The sequence below is a fragment of the Dermochelys coriacea genome, chromosome 2, assembly GCF_009764565.3.
Source record: "Dermochelys coriacea isolate rDerCor1 chromosome 2, rDerCor1.pri.v4, whole genome shotgun sequence".
NCBI classification, from domain to species: Eukaryota; Metazoa; Chordata; order Testudines; family Dermochelyidae; genus Dermochelys; species Dermochelys coriacea.
The window spans coordinates 212,300,231-212,323,938 of record NC_050069.1 but is presented as its reverse complement, the minus strand read 5'-3'; the positions used below and the strand labels follow the sequence as shown (position 1 = coordinate 212,323,938).

At 43.7% G+C, this 23,708-nt stretch overlaps 1 protein-coding gene across 6 annotated transcripts in view; it reads left to right on the top strand.

Moving 5' to 3' along the window:
* The first annotated feature begins 3,013 nt into the window (after positions 1–3,013).
* The window catches only part of LOC119850545 (ATP-dependent translocase ABCB1-like), a 64,661-nt gene continuing 43,966 nt past the window's right edge, over positions 3,014–23,708 (top strand). For 2 of the 6 annotated variants that reach the window (XM_038388725.2, XM_043509200.1), the window contains exons 1-12: positions 3,063–3,124; positions 8,712–8,764; positions 11,414–11,520; positions 13,009–13,093; positions 13,184–13,232; positions 14,117–14,270; positions 15,213–15,291; positions 15,485–15,676; positions 16,738–16,909; positions 17,623–17,747; positions 21,246–21,423; positions 23,330–23,443. In XM_038388725.2, coding sequence (XP_038244653.1) covers positions 11,472–11,520; positions 13,009–13,093; positions 13,184–13,232; positions 14,117–14,270; positions 15,213–15,291; positions 15,485–15,676; positions 16,738–16,909; positions 17,623–17,747; positions 21,246–21,423; positions 23,330–23,443 — 1,197 coding nt within the window. In that variant the 5' untranslated portion in view covers positions 3,063–3,124; positions 8,712–8,764; positions 11,414–11,471. Of the gene's footprint in view, positions 3,125–8,711; positions 8,765–11,413; positions 11,521–13,008; positions 13,094–13,183; positions 13,233–14,116; positions 14,271–15,212; positions 15,292–15,484; positions 15,677–16,737; positions 16,910–17,622; positions 17,748–21,245; positions 21,424–23,329; positions 23,444–23,708 lie in introns of all 6 variants that reach the window. The other 4 variants (XM_038388730.2, XM_038388724.2, XM_038388728.2 and 1 more) reach the window with 4 other exon arrangements.

Genomic DNA, 23,708 nt, shown 5'->3' with positions numbered 1-23,708 from the left:
TGAGAGTTGCCACACATTTTGGTATTTTCAGCTTAATCACTTTAGGAAAACAAGATGTAACTTGTTTTTTATTAATGTTATAGTGGGTATATTCCAGTTGTAACCAGTATTCCCTTTAAGCAGATACCACCCTCCAGTCTAGCCAGTTAGGGCTGATGCTCAGTTAACTCAACTTGACTGATGCTGCACTCAAGTGATTAGGCCCTTCCCATTAGCAGCTGCTCTCGGAAGGGCAATCAAATACAGTGACGTTCTGGAACAGCCTCCCAATAGGAATTGCTGGGACAAGCAACTTAATTTGCAGAGAGAGCTGGACAAATTTATGAGTGGGATTGTATGATGTGGTTGGTTAGGGGATCTGGCTTCCCAGCCCTGAGTGTCCCTTCTGGTTCATGTTTTATGTTCCTAAAATCTCATGCTTAAGGGCGTCAGCTGGTCACCTGCAGGGATTTCCCCCCCGCACCCTCACCCAAACACACATACATTTTATTCTGGTGCTTATCTGCTTCCTCTAAAGCATCAGAGATGGCCATGGCTGGAGATGGGGCAGTGGATGAGGTGGGCCGCTGCTCTCAGGTGTTACTGAGAATTTTCTTATGTGCTTAGCCAGTTGGCTCTTGCTCACATGCTCAGGGTCTAACTGACCATCATATGTGGAGCTAGGAAGGCATCTTCCCCAGATCAGATTGGCAGTGAGCTGGGGGCGGGAGGTGGTTGCCTTCCTCTGCAGCATGTGGTACAGTTCTTGTGTTAGAATCATCAGGGTATATCTTATTAACTCAATTCCTTGTCATGCCTGGTGCACCTTCGTGCCTCCTATTCTCTGCCTGTGACAGTTTATTCTCCTGAGGGATTTAATACTTTGGTCTAATTTCAGTTGGGGTTTAATGCCTGGGTTTTGGTGGCCTGTGATACACAGCAGGTCAGACTACATGATCTGGTTGTCGCTTCTGGCCTCAAAGTCTGACATTTTGGACCTGAAGATTGTCTATTTATAACCAAAGATGATTTTTAAAATTGAGTGGTTTTAGAAAATAGAACACCTAAAAAGGGAAACGGCATTCTTCCTTCCAAAGCGTACACTTTCCTTAAATCATAAACAAAACAGTCTACAGCATGGGCGGGCAAACTTTTTGGCCTGAGGGCCTCATCGGGTTTCGAAAATTGTATGGAGGGCCAGTTAGGGGGGGCTTTGCCTCCCCAAACAGCCAGGCATGGCCCAGCCCCTGCCCCCTATCCGACCCCCCCACCCCTGCTTCTTGCCTCCTGACGGCCCCCACAGGACTCCTGCCCCATCCAACCCACCCTGTTCTCTGACGGCCCCCCTGAGACCCCTGCCCCATCCATCGCCCCCCCCCGCTCCCTGTCCCTGACTGCCCCCCTGGGACCCCTGCCCCATCCAACCACCCCTTCTCCCTATCCCCTGACTCCCCCCCCCACCCCATCCAACCCCCACTCCTTCCTGACTGACCCCCCGGGACTCCTGCCCTCATTCAACCCCCCGTTCACCGCCCTCTGACCGTCCTGACTCCTATCCACCTTCCTGCCCACCACCACCACCCCGAAATCCCCTGCCCTCTATCCCACCCCCCACTCACCATAGTACCTTCCTCCCGATGTCTGTTGTACTGCTCACTCCAGTGCTTGCACTGCTCACTCTGCTGCCCAGAGCATTGCGCCAGTGGCGCAGTGAGCTGAGGCTGAGTGGGAGGGGGAATAGTGGGGAGAGTGTCGGGGGCTAGCCTCCCAGGCCAGGAGCTCAGGGGCTAGGCAGGAGGGTCCCGCGGGCCAGACGTGGCCTGCAGGCCATAGTTTGCCCACCTCTGTCTACAGTATTCTACAGTAATGGCCCAAAATACTGCAGAGACACTATTGTAAACTATAGTGTTGTGGACCATGACAGTTAAATACTGAAGCTTTATTTATAAGCTTATGTCCGTTCTAGTTGCCATCGCATTTATTTCAGTCCACTACTGTCAGTTCAACTGTTCAACTTTTAAATAATTACTTATAAAGGAGGTTTAAAAAATAATGCAATTTGCTGTGACTTTCCCTGCTCTTCTACCAAGTGATAAGTGGGGCCCTTATTTTTCACCAGGTTACAGCAGGAATTATTTGCCAATTCTTCCCTTTCTCCTCCTCTCACTTTCCCTTTGCTTCCCTGGTTTTTACTTTTTAAATTTGCTTATTAACATTACAGCTGGTCAAATTTTTTAGATAGAACATTTTTCTGTCATAAAATGCCATTTCATCAAAATCTTTCTGTGGGACTGTGTCAACCCTGACAAAATTTTGTTTTGAGGGGGGAAAGCATTTTGATAATGCTGAACAACGTGTATTTACAATGCCTAGCACAATGTGGCTTCAGTCTTGGCTGGGGCTTCTACACACAAAAACAGCAGACTAATTGGGGACTGAAGAGTTCATAACATTGAAAAGTTCATAAAATTGAATATATCACAATGACAGTAGGTACGGTGTGCGTTGCAGCATGGTGCACTGCATTCCTTTCTTCTGGTCCCTCAAACCACAGCAAAATATTTTCCAACATACTGAAGGCCTCAAAATGTGAAGGGATGTCAACTTGTTCTTCATCAAATCACATGCATGCTGTGATTTTTTTACTTCCTCCGCCCAATCATGGGGAAGGGCGGGAAATGATTCCTGTAACTGGTTGTTCATCAGATTGGTGGTCATAAAATCAAGGTTCTACTGTAGCAGTAAAACGGCCTGATTTGCTGATGTGCCAAGCACTCAGCAACTCCTCAAGATTTCAAATAAGAATTGTGGATGCTGTGACAGGGTCGGGCCAGATGGCTACAGGAGAGTGATCAAAAGCAGATACATTAGCCCCAGGTTAAGTAGGTCCCTTTTCCCTGGGTAACGTAACAGGGAAGGTTCCAGAACGATCAGGAACTTTCTGGAAACAATTAAGGCAGACAGGCTGATTAGAACACCTGCAGCCAATCAAGAAGCTGCTAGAATCAATTAAGGCATGCTAATCAGGGCACCTGGGTTTTAAAAAGGACCTCACTCCAGTTTGTGGTGCGTGGGAGGAGCTGGGAGCAAGAAGCTGAGAGCAAGCTGTACAAGAGTTATCAGACATCAGGAGGAAGGTACTATGGTGAGGATAAAGAAAGTGTTGGGAGGAGGCCATGGGGAAGGATCCCAGGGAGTTCTAGCTGTCATGCAGTTGTTACAGGAGCTGCTGTAAACAGCTGCAATCCACAGGGCCCTCGGCTGGAATCCAGAGTAGAGGGTGGGCCCGGGTTCCCCCCAACTCCCTACTTGATACCGGATGAGTTGAACTGGACTGTGAGTTCCACCAGAGGGGAAGGTCTCTGGCCTGTTCTCCGATCCACTAGGTGGATCAGCAGAGACTGCGGGGATTGTTCTTCTTCCTTTCCCCATGCTGGCCAGTGATGAGTCTAACGGAGTGAACGGCAGATTTGAGCCACGAAAGTGGCCAAACTGGGGGCTGCCGTGAACCTCTGAGGCGAGAAAATCTGCTAAGCGCAGAACCCACCAAGGTGGAGGAGGAACTCTGTCTCAGTGCTTAGCATCTTCAGACTTCTGGTCAAGACTTTCCTATTTAATTCTGCTTATATTCTTATATGGCATTCGTTGCTATAGTATCTGAGTTTAACCATGACCACAACTAAATCTATGGCCAGGTCTACTCTTGAAAAGTCTTGCCAGTAAAGCTATACCAGTGTACTACACCGGCAAAATGCTCCTAGTGTGGATGCAGGAGTTGTTCCTGTGCCTACTGAAATGGTAAAAATTCCACTGGGATTAACAGAGCTGGGGACAATCATGTATTTGTGCTTCTCAGCCCCCACCCCCGCTAAAATCTACAGCCCCAGACTTCTGAGCTATGGAAGCCAAGGAGTTTAGAAACTCTTAGGAAGAGTCAGTCCCTGTCCCAGTTTGTTTTGTACAATGCCTAAGCTAGTGGGGACTGACGCTGAGTCCTGTAATAAACTTTACAACAACAAAAAATGTAATGAGAGCATGGGGCCTGAGGAAAAAAACAGACTTGCGGTGTAGGGTTTTGAGCAGTATCTAAGTCCAGCTGTAAAGTAAAAGGTGGTGGTGGTGTGGTGAAGAAAGCGAGGAGAAATGTTACCCTTTCTTTCAAAGGATATTATAAAATTTTACCCTGAACGTTGTGGGTGGGGGAGAGGGGAATGAAGAGAAATCATCAAACCGGGCCCATTTCTGAACTCTTTAAGCAGGCAAAACTACCCCTGGTTTTGCTGACTTCCCAAAAACCCTAGGCCCTCAGATTCCAGCATGCTAAGGATGATATCAGCACCCAGATGGTTGGGGAAGATAATTATGGGATTTTGTTTTTGCACAGTGGAAAGGAATGGGGGAGCCCCAGGGCATGTGAAGTCTGCTTAAGTTTTACCATAGTAACTGATAGAGGTCCCTACAAGCATGAGCTTTGGGGTGCTGTCCTGAGGTCCCTACAAGCATGAGCTTTGGGGTGCTGTCCTGAGGTCCCTACAAGCATGAGCTTTGGGGTGCTGTCCTGAATCAACTCTCCAAACGTTTTAGGAGACGTTTACAATCATTTAAGCAGGAAAGGACCACACCTGGAAGCTTAATCCTTCTACCCATTTCTGGTCCAGCCAGCGGCACGTCATCCCCAGAAGCGGTTTTCTTGTTTTGGGCAGGGGGTAAGTGTGGCAAGGGAGTCACGGGTAGGCGATGTGGAAAGGGGGCCCGAGCGCCTTACCTTGAAACCTGATGCTGCGGTATGTGGAGGACGGGGAGACCAAGCGGGCTGGAAACGGGGCGGCAGGAAGCAGGCGGCTGTTCTGGGGCAGGGTAAGGCGGGCACCGAGGTTGAGGAAGAGCAGCGTCTGGGACACCCCCACGCCGAGGAGCCCGCCTTACACAGCAGGTCTGGGAGCAGCGGGCGGGCTGCGGGAGGGAGACTAGGAACCGCTAGGACGGGGGGAGTCCCCTGCTGAGGAATCTCCCCCCCCCCCCCCGAGAGAGGCTTTACCCGGCTGCCTCCACACACACACACACCCGCCGGGGCAGAGCGATGGGGACGCTCCAGCCCCTCTGGCGCCAGCAGCGTGTCTGAGCAAACCCCTCGCCCAGCTCAGGGGCGCCGCCCGCGCCGCCGCACGCGGCTCCGGGGCGGGCCGTCAACTGGGGGCTGCTCGCTCCATGGCCAATGGCAGCCCGGAGTGACAAGGGCGCCCTGGCCGCTGGCAGTGAAAGCAAAGGGGTCGTGGCACTGCGGAAGGGGGGGTGACTGGTGCCGTTGTCCCTCTGAAGCGGGGGGATGCTGCGGGTGACCGTGTTGCTGCTCTGACGCTGAGGTATCTCCCAAGGGGCCACACCCCTCTCCGGGAGGCACTGAAGCTGAGAGATCCTCAACTATAGGGTCACTAGTTCTACCTTTGGTTGCATTGAAGCTGAGGGAGCCTCTGTGGATCCCCTTAAACCAGGTGCTACTTCTGTATGCCACTGCCCTGGAGGATCCTTCTGGCTTTTTATTTGTCTGTTAGTGGCTGCATGTAAATGTCATTAGACAGCCTAAAAGAAAAGGAGGACTTGTGGCACCTTAGAGACGAACAAATTTATTAGAGCATCAGCTTTCCTGAGCTACAGCTCACTTCATCGGATGCAAAGTCTGTAGGTACATGGCAGTTGAGGCGATCCTGTAAAGTTCTTTGTCTCTGTGCCTCTTTCTGTGCCTACTTTAGAGCTGACGGGGAGTCGCAGTTGTAGAAAACTCTCATTATGGTTCTATTTATGGCTGTATTGAAGCTGGAGAGACCCAACAGGGGGCCTTGTGTCTTGCACTCCCTTCCCTCCTTTCATCTCTGTGGCAAGAAGTAGGTTGGTTTTGAAAGCGCCTGTGATAAATGAGCACATAAGTAAGTCTAATCCCTTTTGCAATGCTCATTTGCATCTATATGGTTGTCCTGGCAGTAATCTATATCCACAGGAGTCTGTGGGAGTGTCCAAACTAAAAGGGAGACTACTGGCCATTACAAAGTTAAAAGGTAAACTGAAATAAATTAATTCTAAAATCCAGACAGCAATATACGCTAGAAATTTTTGTAAAAGGAAGCTGAAGGGTAGAATAAGGATTTTGCACACAATGTTCTTGTTTAGATGTATAGGACAGCTTTAGTTTTGTTTAATTTTTTAACATGCCTCGAGAGCTGTTGCATCCAGATTCAAATGTATTGTTTTGTAAACATACGTACATGCTATATAAAGGAACAAACCCTGGGGGTAGAATGTTGGTCCCCTGTAGAATGTTGATCATCTGTTTTCTAAGAATTCCACCATTATTTAATTAATTCACAATGCTTTATCCTTTCCATGTATTATTTGGATCTTTTCACAGTTACCATGATCCTGATATAAATGGGAGAAATACTTTAGTCAAACACAAGTTAGTGGGCTCAATACAGAAATTTTACATAAATGTTATGGCCTGTGTTATACTGGAGGTCAGATTCGATGATCTAATGGTCTCTTTTGGCATTAAAATCTATGAAAGTGGTTAGCTGAGTGTGACCAAGGAACCCCTTGGTGCCAACTGACATAGGGCACAGGGAATGCACAGGGTTTTGCAGTGGCCAGATATATGCATATTAAGTTACTAAATGGTTGCCTGTAAGATCTCTATCAAGAGCCAGTAGTCTACTAGCTAATCATTTTGCAATGTATGGGTGGATAATATGTGAGGAGTTATGTATCTGTATTGGAAATTATGATCTCAAAGCCTTGGAGTTAAGACAGGTAACCAAAACATCATGTCTTACATAGGTTCCTTTTAAGCAGGAGGTTTCAGACATTTATCTCTGTCTGGTCATGTGTGTATTGGCCATTTTATGTCTCCCGTGGATGCCTGTTTGCACACTGAGCTTGATACCAGTTGAAAGAATGCAAAATCTACCAGATTTACAGGAAGACATAAACAGGATCCCTTGCTGCTGTTTATGTGTCCAGACAATGGATTGTGGGGGAATATCTGGGAGTGCAGACGGACACGCTGCATCCTTCACCTAGGAGAAAAGCTGACAGCATGTCTTCTCTCATGGAAAAGGGTTCATAGTCTGCCTGGAAGGAAAGCACTGGGGAGCAATCATTTATTAGACATGAGAGTATTTAGTTAATTAAGTCTAGTTTCTAGAATGTGTGTTAGGGTTTTTTTATATGTAAGTATTTGTTTCCAATATTTCTGCTGGCTACCACTTGACTATGTAGTGCCACTCCCCCCCCCCCCCCCCCCGCGCCGCCTTAGCAAGGGGGCTCTATCCCAAAGGAAGTGACATACCTTTTGGGCCCCTGTGAGGTCCACAACAGAGTCCTGTATTGTTGACTTCCCCAGCAGCAGGAGGGAAGAGGAGTAGGATGTGATTCTTACCCAGGCAACCGTCCTTTTTCAACCAATTGGAGGAGGAGAGACAAAGCAGTTCTCAGAGGCCAGGAGACAGCTAGGCAAACTGCAAGCAGTCGTTAACCCTGTGGGGAGCCCTGGAGGCCTGGGAAAGCAGGAGGAAGGCTATGAATAGCTCAGCTTTCCCTCCAGATGGTAGAGACCAGTTGGGAAGCAGAGGGGAGAGCAGGTCTGCCTGCAGTCTGCCAGCATAGCACTTCCAGGCCCACAACTGGCCTATCTTGTAACCCCAGCCTGCAAAAAAGCCCTAGGATAGGACAATCCTCCTGTCACCACCTGCCAGCAACTGGAGGAGACAGCCTGTCTCTCCTGCCATTCACTGCCTCCAGCCTGCCTGCCCTGCAGCCAGCTCATACCAGATCCGGGATTTTGGATCCAGAGGCCTCACCGGCTTCCAACTGAGCCCATGGGTTTGAAACTTAAAAGACTGTCAGCACTGTTTCAGAAGAGAGTGGTTGGTTAGTCCATTTCCAGTGATCCCTAGGCAGGACCTACTTGCCTGAATCAGTCTCCTGACCCCTCAGCCAGAAATGGAACCTGAGGTAGTATCCTGTATTAGAGTTATATGGGTAATTAGGTAGTAATTTTGCGCCATGAAGGCACATTGCATTTGCGGAAGGATTTTCATCTACCTGGATCATCAAGACCTGCCCTGCCAATTCTCAGTATAATAAAGTGCGTTTCTAACAGTATCTCCTTACAGACCTGCAGCATGTCTCCACCTGCACCACCTGAGATGTGGGAGATGGACTGAACTGTGAGTGGACATGGGAAGAGCCGTTTTTTGTTTAGGAACATTGAGAGTGTGTGTGGTCACGTGACCTAGCATGCCTCTTGGCAGAGCCTTTAGTAATTACAAAGCATTGTTGATTTCTAATCATCTAATATTTTCACTGATTGCTTATTTCTCTTTGGTCAAATCCTTGCATAAAGTTTATAGTTTTTGTTTTTAATGTGTGTGCTTGTGTGAGTTTGAATTATTCATGAGCTCAAGTGCTGTAGCCACAGCCTTAGTGCGGTTATCCCTTGTCTCACTGGAAGCACTGCCAAGTAGCTTGATCCTTTAGCATACAGGAGGGCAGGCAGGCAGACACCTACCAGCAGCACCGCAAAATGAGCTCAGGGTGACTGAAACTTTGGAACTGTCCAAAAACTCTGAGATACCACTCTTCTGTTTGCACTGCATTCAGGTACTAAGCCAGCACTGAAAGAGGGGTTTGGGGGGTTACATCTATTCTTTGTTAAATAAACTTTTGCTTGTTTTCACTAGAAACGTATCGAAGTGCTGTGTGTTAAGCAAAGAGGTGATCCAAGCTGGAACTGGTAAGCTGGGGTGTACTGTTCCTTTCCAAACAGCAAATCTGTAAATGCTGTGAGTTTGCAGTGGAGTAGGGGCTTCACACTCCAGGGAGATGCTCTGAGGCCTCAGGGGTTGGAATGTGCCTATTGCTGCTAGGGTGACTAGACATCCTCTTTTTAAAGGGACAGTTGCACATTTAAGCCTTCCCGCAGGTGTCCCAACTTTTTCTTTAAAAATGAGAAAATACGAGGCAATTTGCCATCTCCCTCCCCCATCAATACTGGCGCATAGGCGCAAGAACTAGGGCTGCTGGCTTCGCGCGCCCAGGGTCCCGGCTGCTGGCTTCGCGCGCCCAGGGTCCCGGCTGCTGGCCTCGCGTGCCCAGAGTCCTGGCCTCAGCTTTGGGGCGTCGGGGTGGATGGGGTAAGGGGGCTGGCTTTCTGCTGCCCATCCATGATGTGCCCTTTATGTGCTCCCCCCCTCGCTGTCCCCTCCCTGCTTTGCCCCCACCCTGAGCCCCGCTGCTCCTCCATATTGCCCTGGCTGAGAACATCCCACTCGCAGTATTTGTGGAGAACCAGCCCCTGGTCAGAGCGCTCAGCTCACCAACAGCCTGGCTGGCAGGGTCCTTCCTTTCCCCACTGCCTCTTCCTGGGCTGGCACCCTTGGAAAGCCCAAGACCCTTTGGCTTGAGGCACTGGCCGGGAGGAGCCAATCCCTGCATTTGCCAAAGCCCATCGCAGCGCTGGCATGGGGAAGCCTCTCTGCCCCTCAGCTAAGCTCTGGAGTCGGGGGAAGCAATTTCCAGCCTGTTCGTGCCCCAAACCTGCAGGCTCCACATCAGCCCCCAGGGCAGGGGTTTAGCACCCTCTTCACCTGACCCCCCCCCCCCCCCACCACCACCACCATCCTGGCGGCTCCGTCCCATAGGCACTCTCCTGTGCTGAGCCACCTCTCTGGCCAGGTTCACTTAAGCCCTTGTAGTCAGGTTTCCTGGGCCTGGTGCACAATGCATCCTTCAGGCCACCGGAGCTGGCTGGGTTATGTTGGTGGCTAGTAGCAGCTTGGAGGTGTTAGCTGCCTTTTGACACTGTTTTGGCAGGAAAGGACAAGCTGTTTCTATTCACACAGAGGGTGGGGCGGGAAAAGAGATGATCTCTGCAAAGACACAGGCCAGGTCATCCCTTCCCACCCACCCCACAGCTGGAAGCAGCTCCAATCCCTTCCCTCCTGCAAAGCGATGAAAGGCTGCTGCTGGCCACATTCTGGTGTGAACCCTGGCAGAAATCTGGGGAAAGAGGCATGTGACCCTGCATGCCCCGCTGCCTGTTGCCTCGGAAAGACGCAGCGCCAGGTACCAGCAGAGGCAGGTCCATCCTGGGGGCCAAGCCTGGCATGGAGGAATGAGTACGTGAATAAGAAATAAATGCTTCAGAAAAAGATAAGGTGTGAAAGCCAATGTTAGAGCCAGATGGTCAAGGGGGGGGGGAGAAAAAGACTTAACAATGCCAGAGAAACATCAACGCTCATCCATAATTAAGGAAGGGCAAATTGACAACTCTGAGGTGGAGGCTGGCATCCTTAAACACACAATAATTAATTAAATCGAAACCAGGACAGAATGACCCCATCCCCAGAGGTGTTTTGGAATGCTAACATAAAAAAAGCCATCAAAAAAATAACACCAACTGAGAAGTAACCGGTCGTAAAATGACAGAGCAAAATCCATAAACTTCAACAACAACAAAAAAACTATAAAAACAGAGTGCTTTGCGATGGGACTTTGGGTTCATATTGCCATCAACTCCAAAAGCCTCAGATCACAACCAACAGAGGCCGGCTCCCCTCTACAACCAATCTGGCTGGCCACTAAATCAATCCAGACTCTAAACTGGTAACTATAACATCAACTGGCGGGACTGTGTGCATGGGGTGTGTGTGTGTAATTAAAAAGCATATGCTAACTGCTATATTCTCAATAAATGTGGTGTATTGCCTTTTCCCCTATTTAAAAAAAAATCTTGTGTACTTTTTATAAGCATAACATGGGGGTGGGGTTAGAGGTGTATGTGTCACCTCCCCATGTGACCCCTAAAGCCTTAAGGATAAGAAAGTAAATAAAAAGAATCCAGCTATGCAGTATTTCTTGTTAACAGGGGCTCAGTCAACTTGATATTAATTTGAATGTTTGTGCTGCATAGTTCTGATTGCCATTGAACTCGCTTGAATACGAGTAATTTTACCAGGTGTCCCATATTCAGCATTGGGAAATATGGTCACCCTACCTATCGCTAACCTGTAAAGAGACAGCAGGGCCTGCATGGGCCTTGAGGGGAGTGCTTGTGTTGCCTGTGGCCACTAGAGTTGGGGAGCTGACCCCCATCGGGCATAGACAAGGCTTTCTCGTGCTAAGGGCAGGTGGCTACAGCCCTGGGTACCCCCAGGAAGCAGGCCACATTGTTGTTCTAATTTTTAAAAATTAACATAGCTCTTTAGAAAAGTAACTTACCCTGATGTAAAAGTAGCACGTAATGATAAATATTTTTTCTTCCCTAGGAAAAGTTGTTGAAAGGAAACAAATAATTAATAAAGAAACATTAAAAATATCTTGATGTGAACTCTTTGAATGGCTATTGTCTCTGAAAGGTTGTGGTGTTCTCTTGTGAATGCAGATTTTACCCAAAGTGATTTACTTCTGCAAGTGTAATAACCATACAGCGGAATAACACAATGAAGGATGATTTCATAAATCACACAGAAAAGGAACCACCTAATCCTAGTAAGTTTTTTCCGTTAGTTGTTTCTTCTTTTGAATGTTAGGCTAGTTGTTGGAAAGATGTACTCCATTGCCACGAAATTAAAGCCACATTTTGAATTCTGTCTGGTAGCCATGAGGGATTTCTATGGAAAAATGGATCAGCCCTCCCATCATCCTCCACAACTCATGCTTCTCTGGCTATTAAGCTTCCTACTGTGGTGACTTTACCCAGCAAGAATGGACCCTTCCTGGGGATCTATGTGGAAGAAACAGCATTCAGAAAAAATTCTTAGCTAGCACTGAATACATGTATTCTCTTAACTTAATGACAGCACTAGCTGGGAGTAGCTCTGTGTAGCCTTCTACCAACTTAAGTGACCCTGGTGTGCCCAGTGAGGCGCTCTAGTTTAAAAATAACTAAGGCTCCCATCCTGCGAGCATTTATGCACATGAGTAGTCTCATTGAGTTTCAGTGTGGCTGCTCACATGCCTAAAGTTATTTACATGCATCAGCAATGGGGCCTAAGTGTACAAATGCTCCATTATGTGAGTCAGGAGCCAGTTAACTGCATTTGAATTGTTATATAATCATAACAAACATCATAGTGTCCTGTAAGTCTCTACAAAGTTGTTCTAAAAACTAGTGATGGAAAACACAGTAGTTGTAGTTCAGGTTGAGATAGGATAGACAGCTGGTGTTGTGACAATCTTTTATCCTGTAGTTCAGTCACCGCACTAGTCCATTGCGATTCCTCTGTCAGTTTCTTTCATCCATGTGTTGCTTCTCATCTTATTCTTTGATTATAAACTCTTTTGGGTGGAGATCCTCTTGCTTGTGTTTGTGCTATGGCTGTACAATAGGGTTGAGGCCTGTAGGTACTACTGAAATACCAACAAATAATAAGTATGTCTGTTGCACTCCAAGGCCCCAATCCTACAAAGGCCTGGTCTATACCTAAAAGTTAGGTGCACCTTGAGACATTTCTCAGAGGTGTGAAAAATTCATGCCCGAGGGAGACATCGGTAAGCCGACCTAATCCCCAGTGTAGACACCATTAGGTTGACAGAAGAACTCTTCCATCAACCTAACAGGTGGTTTCACTAATCCCTTCCATCACCGTAGTAAGTGTATACGCTACAGCAGCATAGCTGCAGCTGTTCCGCTGTAACACTTCTAGTGTAGACATGCACTTAGGCAGGCACTCAGTTTTTGAAAGAGTGAGGCCCAAGTTAGTCTTTAATGACTTCCCTTAAAATTAGTTTTTTGGGCTGAAAATGATGTTTGTTCTCAGCTTGGATGTGATCTTTAGGGAGGAAAACATTGAAAGTTACTGAGCTGTTTCAAGAGCATGAGAAAAATGTGGTTTTCCTGCTTTTTTTTTTTTTTTTTTTTTAAATCAATTGTTTTGGTGCTACGATAATTCGGAAAGGGATTTACTGTGCTTCATAAGAAGCTGGCTTAAGAGACCTTACTATTTGTGAAAGCAAAACCTACTTTCTCCTCCACAGAATCTGCAAGTAATGGCCATGACAATCCTGCTTTCCAACATGATGAAAAACCCGAGCAAAATGAAGAGTTAAAGAACAAGAAAAAGTAGGGGTTCCTTAATCTGAATATGCTGTTAAATTTCTTGCCCTGCCTTTCAAGAAAGGGCGTGGATTAATTTTGCATTAATCTCTTTAGAAAGAAAAATGAGATGTCAAAGGAAAAGATGGTTGGCATTTTGAAATTGGTTAGTGCATAGTTTATTGGCTTGATTTATATTTCACATTGTTCCTTTTCTTTGCCTGTTGTACATTATGGTAACAGACCAATTTACAACCACAATACTGTATTTCAAAAGAGAAGAAAGAGGTCTGTGCAAAATTTAGTATTGCTGCACAGCCATTTTTGTGCTTTGACCTCTTTAAAGGCTTCCCTCTTTAAAAATATGGCCTGTTGTGCAAAGTTCCCCCCACAGCTAACTGCCAGTGCTTGACAACGTTTCAGCACCAGAATGGAGTGAAATTCACCCATGTTAAGGTCTGAAGTGAACCATATGCGGTAAGTAGGGCCTTTCCCTGGCTCTCTCAGCTGGAGATAATTTTACCATTAGTGCATAATGTCTCATGAATTTTCCAGGGAAACAAGTGCTCTGTTTTTCTTAAATGTGATAACTGCTACATACCCGTTTCTGTTGGGCAGCAACCAAATGTTTGTCAACTACCCGTTCTTGTTTACATTTTAAATGCGCTGAATAAATATGTGATGTAGTAGAATGCACACAGGGAGGCAGTGAGTTGCACAGGTGATGTTATCACTTTGTGAAAAAATGTAAGATACTTTATTTTTTCTGCAGATTAGGGGATTCATCCTGCCATTTTGCCAACATGTCCTAACTCCCCCAATAAAAACTAGCCTAAAACTGTGGGTACGCTTTTTCAAAGTGCATCCCAAGTGTTGTGTTTGCCTTCACAGTATCTAATTCATTGCTTCATAAAGTGTTTTGGGATACCCAAATTGCGAGTGGTGCTATGTTAAAAACAAATCCTATTCTGTGTGTTTTAGTAGGATATTGTCACAATTATATGACTTTGTCAACCTTCAATTAATTCCTTTTTCTTTATACTCATGTAGTTTGGGTATGCCGATTGGCTGGATAACATTTTGATGACGATAGGCTTGATTGCAGCTGTTGCAAATGGAACAGGGATGCCACTTCTAATCATTCTCTTTGGAGATATGACAAACTGCTTTGTGACGACTGGCCGAGCAGTAAATACGTCTTCAGGTAAATAAAGTTTGTTCAAGTTCTGAAAATATTTGTTAGGGTCTCTTATTTACTGGATTGGAAGAGGTTCAGAATGGAGCGCTGCTGTGGTGTTAAAAGCCATGAAGAGCATAGTGAATTCTGAGTACTCCTTCCTTTTTACCCTGCTGTATAGTACAGTACAAAATAGACACTTGATAAATTGCAGAGCAGTACATTTGGTAACTGTAAAATGATTTGCTACTTTCTATAGTTTATAATTAATCCATGGAATTCATTGTCCCAGGAGGTCACCAAATAAAGTTCTGTGACTGGATTTTTAAAAAAACAGAATAGTATCATTAACACTATTTTGCCTCTATATGAGCTAAGCTTATGATAAGGGCAATCATAACTTACCCTAAAATATATGTGCTAACACTTGGAAGGGGTCTTCTATTTCTCCCAGGTCTTTGAACAGTTTTTTACACATTTGGTTAGGTGCATTATTAGTGAAATTTACCCTTTTGCAGACAGCCAGCAAAAGGCTGAGCCACCACTTGGGCCCAGTTTTGAGGCTTGGGTGGAACCTAAGTGGTGCATAAAAGTTGGACTTATGGTGTCTGCATGGATGAATTTTGCCTTGTGTGAGGTAGAAGGGGGGCGTTATCAACTTCTGAAAAATCAGATATTGGCCACTGTTGGAATCAGAAGGTCGGATCAGATGAAGCTATGATCTGACTAGTGCTCATTGATATAGTGAGCTAAATCCATGACATCACTCTACAGTAACTCTTTGAGCTGACTCAGGAGTTTGCCCTGTTTGATCCTCCACTGGAAGGATGATGGCTACCATGAAGGTTATAAATAGACAGAGCTGTTGCCGGGAGTGTAGTGTCATGCAAAACACGCATAAAATTGTGACCTAAAACCGCCATGCTTTATGTCTGTTCTAATAAAACTGAGTATTTTTCTTTGTTACAGTTAATCTTTCAGCTGTGATGAATAGTAGCTCTACTTGTCCAGCAGTTCCAGGTTTGGATATAGAAGCTGAAATGACAAGGTAAGAACCTCTGCAATTATTTTCATAAGAATAACACAGTGTAGTTTCTGTTTGTTTTGTCCATTAGACTGTAAGCCAAATTTGGCCCTCAATTACGTCCCATTGGCTTCAGCAGGGTTAAACGTGACCTGATGTGTCTGTCTTCTCTTACAGGATGCAATTGACCTTATGGACTTTTACTGTTTTACTACAGGTTTGCCTACTGCTATGTGGGTATTGGCTTTGCTGTAATAATACTGAGCACCATCCAACTCTGGACATTTTTGACCTCAGCTGCAAGACAGACGACAAGAATCCGACAAAAGTTTTTTTTCGCAATACTTCACCAGGAGATGGCTTGGTTTGATACCAGCCAGATAGGAACGTTGAACACCCGACTGACGGAGTGAGAAGGCTCTATTTATCTATGCATTAGAAACATGAGCCAAAAAGATGACTGATGTTTACCTTTATAGAATTAGCTATAGGGAATTTCCAGGAAACCTTTTTAACTAAGACCCAAAATACTACTGCTATCTGAGGGAGGAATTAGTTATCATTTTTCACTTCATTTTCAGGTTTCAGTGACATTTCCATTGCGAGAGCTTATGCTGTGAAATACAATATCTTACTCATCTGACATTGTCTTTGTAGTGTCTGAGCTATTTTGCAAACTACTGTAGATAAACAGCTCTGCTATTTCCAGCTAGTTTACAAACACAGAAAACCCTGACATTGTATGAAATGAAACTGCACTCATAGTTATGGGCACTATGTTATCATTTTGAACCTGATCCAAAACCAATTAAAATAATTAGGAATCTTTGGATCAGGTCCCTTGTGCAGGGATTCAGAGGAAGGTGTGATCAGAGTATGCAGTTTCTCCAGATTTAATTTTTTCAGAGAGGGGGTGCCCAGTTTTTGGAAGATGTGAATCCTGAAGGGAATGAGAGAGGCTTGATTTCACCAATCCTAGCTCCCACATATGTAAATAGCAAGAGAGAATTAGTGTGAAACACAATGGTTTTCCAAATAATAATTTACTAACACTGTGCTTGTCACTGTATAGGATGCAAAATGGAGGTGTTCCTTGTTTCAAAGATCTTAAAATCTAATAACAAAATTGAAGAAGATAGGATACATAGGGGAACTTGGAAGAAAAAGTAATGAAAAGGTTTTGGCGGTGATTTTTTTGTTTTTTGCATGGATTATTCCTTTTGGATATTGCATAAATGAATTGGGTCATGTGTGAAAGAAGTCTATCTAGAAGTTACATCACAGAAAATGAGTTGTGATCTGCTAGTTCCTAGACTCACAAAGAGCCATTACTGCTGTTCAGTACCCATGTCCAAAATTTCTACTTCCCAATGATTTGAACAGTTAAACTTCTGACAAGCTTCTCTCCAGAAAAATGTGTGAAGAGGAGGCATTCATCAAAGTTAACAAATCTCTTTTTTTAATTAACAGTGACATTAACACCATCTATGAAGGCATCGGAGACAAGATCTGTATATTTGTACAATTATTTGCCACGTTTCTGACAGGGATTGTTATAGGATTCATCTACGGGTGGAAACTGACTTTGGTGATTTTGTCAGTTAGCCCTCTCATTGCTGTGTCAATAGCAGTTGGATACATTGTAAGTGCTGGGGAAAAGCAAATAAGAATTCTACCTCTAAAAACAGATTGAGAGGGAATGAACCCCAAAGCAACATGACCACAACGTTTGGAGAGCAGCCTTTCTCCTACTCCGCTGGCTCCTGCCCCAAAATTTGCAGAGCTCTGTCTACTCTAAGCATCAGCAGGCAGGCATTGGCATGCCATGGAAGCCTGGACTGCTTCCAGTCACCACCACTCACCACATGGGAAGAGGGTGGTCGCAATTGATGAATGCAGATCATATTAGTAGATATTGCTTGTAATGCACAGAAAAATTTACGAAGTGTTTCCATTTATAGGTTGTATTTTGTTTTCTCTGCCATTTTACCCCACCCAAGCACTGAAAATGGTGGAGGAAAAAACAGGATTGTGATCTATAATTAAGATAGTTAAGTTATTTACATGGCTTCCACTACTATAGTTTGAGTGCCACACGATCTTGATTGTGTTTATCCTCACAACACCATGCAAGATAGGGGATTCCCATTTTACACATGGAGAAGTGAAACACAGAGAGAAGTTACTTACCTGAAGTTGCCCAGGAAAACTGTGTTGGAGTGGGAACTTGAACCCAGGTCTCCTAAATTCTAGGCTCTTTCCCTAACTGCTTGATCACCCTTTGCATCAGTACATAATTTACATCCCTTAAATAGATTTTGATAATATACTTTCCCCTCCCTCCCAATTTTCCAGTTCCTGGCATCATTCACTACAAAAGAGCTGACTGCTTATGCTAGAGCAGGAGCCGTGGCAGAAGAAATTTTGACTGCTATCAAAACAGTTGTTGCTTTCAATGGACAGATGAAGGCATTAGCAAAGTGAGTTTTTGGAACTAATTATTGATTGTACATAATATTGGGGAAAGTAATGTGATTATTTAAAAAAAAAATTAAAGATGATCTGTCAGTTTATCCCCCAGACAGCTGAGAAGTTCAGATGAAGATAAATATGAGCATATGGAAAGAGATGTTTTCTGTCACCCATGAACATTTGCAATCACTCAATTGACCTACATTATGGAGGGGCATTGTAAGACCCAATTTTCCTCTGACACTAACTTGAAGTTAAATTTGGAAGCTGAAGCTATAGAAAATGCAATCTTATCTAAGGCTCCAGCCAACAAAGCACTTCTGCAAATACTTAACTTAAAGCACATGCACACTCCCACTGAACTCATTGATTAAAGTGTTTACAGTTAAGCTCATGCTTTACTGGATCATGACCTTAGGTAAGATTGCCTACCACTTTCCTATGTCATCGACTTCAAGGGGGCTACCCACATGCTTAAAGTTGAGTGCGTGCTTAGTGCTTTGCAGATAATCCTCTTCTTGATCTAATCTGAAGAGCACCAATGATATCTGAGCAGTTTATATGGAAGAAATTCATTGCACATCATTTTAGGATCTCTTCACTACCGCAAAAACTGTGCCATTCATTTTGGGCCTTCCCACTTTTGGTCAGGGCATTTTTGTACACAATGTATGTATTGAGAGGTTCCTACAAAGCTTCTGAGCATGTCATTTAGCAATAAAAATGATTACATGTCCTCCTGAAAGATTCTGAGAACATTCTTGGGCTGAGCAGTGCTTTCTGTAATGCCCTTGAGAAGCTAAAGGGAATTGGCTAGCTTCTGAGTGAACAGAAGCTGTTAGTAATTGATGGAAAACCATAAGTTTGTAAAGGATTCGCAAGCAAAAAGAGTGATTTTTTTTCATTAACTAATTTGTTAATCTTTGTCCTTGTATTACAGGGTTTAACTAGCATAATATGGTGCTTAATTTGTATTTGATTGCTTTCTATTGGCATATAACTTGGTAACTTAGTTTATGAGAATAATTCCTGGCTTCCAGCCGCATTCAGCAAGAGAGAACTACTGCCAGGTTGTGGAGTCAAAGGAGATTCTGGCTTCTGTTTACTTGTTTGGTTTTATCTAAAGCACTTTTTCTTCAAAAATTGAGTGAGTGCTAATTCTTATCTTTTTGAGAGGTGATATTCATAGAATCCTTGAGAGAGCATCAATTCCAGCCCCCTGAACTGAGGCAGGGTCAAGTATACCTAGGCCATCTCTGATAGGTGTTTGTCTAACCAGTTTTTAAAAACCTCCAATAATGGGGATTCCACAACCTTCCTTGGTAACACATTCCAGAACTTAACTATCCTAATACTTAGACAGTTTTCATAATATCTAACCGAAATCTCCCTTGCTGCAGATTAACCTGATTATTTCTTGTCCTGTCTTCTGTGGATATGGAGAACAACTGATCCTCTTTGTAACACCCTTGGCATATTTGAAGACTGTTAGCCAGGTCCCCACTTAGTCTTCAATTCTCAAGACCAACATGCCCAGTTCTTTTAACCTTTCCTCAGGTTTTCTAAACTTTTTATCATTTTTTTTGCTCTCTTCTAGACTTTTTCTCTAGTTTGTCTACACCTTTCCTAAACCAAAACAAGAGGCCTCACCAGAGACAAGTAGAGTGGAACAATTGCCTCCCATGTCTTAAATATGATACTGCCCTGAGTTCACCCCAGAATATTTATCTTTTTTCAGAACTACATCATGTTGTTGGTTCATATTCAACTTGTGATATACTTGAATTCCCAGGTCCTTTTCTGCAGTACTACTGCCTAGCCAGTTATTCCCCATTTTGTATTTGTGCATTTGATTTTTCCTTAAGTGTACTATTTTGCACTTGTCTTTATTGAATTTCATATTGTTGATTTCAGGCCAATTTTTCCAATATTACATAAGAATGGCCATATTGGGTCAGACCAATGGTCCATCTAATCCAGAATCCTGTCTTCTGACAGTGTCCAGTGCCAGATACTTCAGGGTAAATGAACAGAACAGGGCAATTTTTGATGATCCATCCCATCATCCAGTCCCAGATTTGGCACTCCAACATTTAGGGACATCCACAGCATGGGGTTCCATCCCTGACCAGCTTGGCTAATAGCCATTGATGGACCTTATCCATGACCTTATCTAATTTGTTTTTTGAATGCAGTTATACTTTTGGCCTGGCAATGAGTTGTTGACTGCATTATGTGAAGAAGTACTTCATTTTGTAAGTTTTAAACCTGCTACCTATTAATTTCATTGAGTGACCCCTGGTTCTTATGTTACATGAAGGGGTAAATAACAGTTTCCTATTCATTATTTTCTAGACCTCTATCACATCCTCTCTTAGTCATCCCTTTTCTAAGATGAACAGTCCAGTCTTTTTAATCTCTCCTCATATGGAAGTTGTTCCAATCCCCTGCTGATTTTTGTTGCCATTCTCTGTATCTTTTCTAATTCTAATATACCTTATTTGAGATGGGGCCACCAGAACTGTACACATTATTTGAGGTGTGGGCATACCATGGATTTACACAGTGGCATTATGATATTTTCTGTCTTATTAGCTATCCCTTTACTAATGGTTCCTAACATTCTGTTAGCTTTTCTGACAGCTGCTGCACACTGAGCAAATTTTTTTGGAGAATTGTTCATGATGTCTACAAGATCTTTCTTACGTGGTAGCAGTTAAATTAGACCCCATCATTTTGTATGTATAGTTGGGATTGTTTTCCAATGAGCATTACTTTGCATTTATCAACACTGAATTTCATCTGCCATTTTGTTGCCCAGTCACCCAGTTTTGTGAGATGACTTTGTAGTTAAGTCCAGAGATGACTGCAAAGAACTATCTTGGATTATTTTGTATAATCAGCAATTTTTTCCACCTCACTGTTCACCCTCTTTTTCATATCATTTATGAATATGTGACCAGCACAGGTCTCCGTACAGATTCTTGGGGGACCCTGCTATTCACCTCTCCCCGCTGTGAAAACTGACCATTTATTTCTACCCTTTGTTTCCTATCATTCTTATCCCATGTCTTCACTTAAGAGCATTTGTTGTGGGACCTTGTCAAACGCTTTCTGAAAGTCCTAGTACACTATATCAACTGGATCACCCTTGTCCACACACTTGCTGAAACTCTCTAAGAATTCTAATAGATTGGTGAGGCACAATTTCCATTTACAAAAGCCGTGTTGACTGTTCCCCAACATATCATGTTTATCTGTATGCCTGATAATTCACTCAGAGCAGCCACATTCAGTGAAATAACACCAGAAGGCAGACCTACTGTTGACAGTTATTGGGCCAGATCCTCCTGATGTAAAATCAATGAAGCTGTGTTGATTGACACCATCTAAGAATCTAGATAATTGATTTTTATGGCAGAAAACCCTGGAAGCATGAAAGGAAGCAAGGGAACTGAATGTCATCTGGGTACATACCAAATTTAACATTTATCATCTGTTTTCAGATATGATGTTAACCTAGAGAATGCTAGGAGAGTCGGAGTAAAAAAATCCATTATTACCAACACAACTTTGGGTTTTGCAGAGTTTATGTTATTTGGAGCCTATGCGCTTTCATTTTGGTATGGAACTAAACTCACAGTGGAGGAGAAAGAGAATTATGACATTGGACGTGTGTTAATTGTAAGTACAGCACGGTATCATCTGATTAGCTGAGGCAAACTTTTTCAAAATGGTCTATAAATTAGAGAAAATGCTTTAAGTACTGCATGAAAAGATCCATAATTTCTACTTGGGCACAAAGTACCCATCAGACTAAATGTTAAAATATGTTTAATATAAATCAACAGAGATGTTGAATCTACCTATTTAAGACCTCCAAGTACCATAACAAATATCTCATTTGGTCACTGTCATGCTGTCTGGAGTGGTTCACAACCATGACTGCCTACCTCAGGGCAGGCTGTCAGAAAACAGGGCAGACACCCCAAACTGGTGGTGTGTTCTATAATTAGATTTCACCAAGCCAGTAACAAATGTGAATTCCTGGATCACTATACCGGTCTTATCATGGAGTCACAGACAGACTCTCCAGTCTATCTTGCTGCCCAGACAAACTTGACTTAGTGATAAAAGGTCATTTATACCAAAAATCACACCACGTTCAGGTTGCTCAGACTAATCACTTACCGCAGATCAATTGGTATCCTAGATTTTTATATCCAAGACCACGCTGATAGCCAATTCTATAGTAAACTAACTAAAGGTTTATTAGCTAAACAAAGATAATAAGAGTTATTGAGAGATTAAAGCAGATAAAATATATGTACAAATGAGTCGGTCTATAATTCCAAATGGTAGCAGAGATATAGTGATCTGCCAGTTTCCCAAAAGTCTCTCAAGGCTACCCAGAATAACTCGGGGAATTTCCATCTCCACATTCATTTATTCTGCCCTGTTAGAATCCAAACAGTGCAGAGATGAAGGATTTTTCCCTGAATCCATATTCATAGCTTCTCACAGAAAACAAGCTGACAGGGTCACTAGTCATGTGGGCTTTTCCTTTGATGGTAGAGAGTGAGGAATGCATTTGGAGTCTTTGCCATCACATGCAATGACCACTTGCTTTGAAATTAACACTTTTTCTGTTCTAGTTCTTCATGTGCATTCCACAAGGATTCTTTCTTGTTTGATGGGTTATTTACTGACAGGGGCATACACTATGTAAATGTTTGCTACAGCAGTATAATGGGATCCGGATAAGTAAAACCAATGCATTAGTGAAAACAATGCATTAACATCCCATTACTTTTCATGAAGTTTAAACGCCAAGTAGATTCTTATACATTTAACAATTACTTTGATCTATACTAATACACAAGTGAATTGTCCTGGCTTCCAGCTATGCATCTGTAAGCATTCAGTGAGGTCTGGTGCAGTGGCATTAGCTGGCACCTGGTCTGCCAGTGTCACAGCCATGTGACCATCTTTCATTTTTTTTTTAAAATCCCTGCAAGGGATTATTGTACTTTTAGATGATTATTATTCGTTTCCAAAGGGATAAGGCCCTGATCCTGAAAAGACTTAGGTATGTGTTTCACTTTATGCACTGTGAGTAGCCCCATTGACTTCTGATGAGAACTTGACTTCAGTGGAACTAGTCACAGTGCATCATGTTAAGCGTGTGCTTTGCAGGATTGGGGCCTCAGGAAACCGGATTAACTCTCTTCTGAGGATGCTGAGGTTTTTAATATTGCAAAGAGATGGTGAGATGTCTAATTTCACTATTTATCCTCTTAATGGGAGTTAGTGAAAGCAGCAGCAACAAAAAAAGCTAATCCAACAGTTAAAAGGCATGTGGCTGCACACAATAGCTATATTCACCATTTCCTGTGTCAAATCCACCATAAGAATAAAAACCTGGGGGAGCCGGAAAAATGCAGCCTGAAATCTTAGTTTTGATTTGTGATTTTTTTTTTTTTTCTGGAAAAGCTCTTACAGAACCACCAAGATTATCATGGCATTTAGCACTAAGGAAACTGCAGGTCTGGAACCACTGTATACTAGCTCCTGTTTTTGTTCCCTGTAGGTATTCTTCTCTGTGCTCCTTGGTGCACTCTCTCTCGGACGGGGCTCCCCCAGCTTGGAGGGTGTTGCCAATGCTCGAGGTGCTGCCTATGAAGTGTACAAAGTTATCAGTAAGGTACTTAATGTCGTTTTTCTAGCAGTCTGAAATTTCTGACTTATTTCTCGAAAGATTCAAAAAGTGGATGAACTCCATAGACTCATACCACTGAAAACAAAAGTAAGAAGACATTTCTAGTCATTTTAAGGAGACACGAGCCTTAACCAAAACCCTAAATGTGCTTACTCCAAACTTGGGAAAATTCAGATTGGGGGCCCTCTTTCCTGTTAGGTTTGTCACGCCCTCGTTTATTTATTGTTTAGAGAAGTAGTGAAGAGTTAAG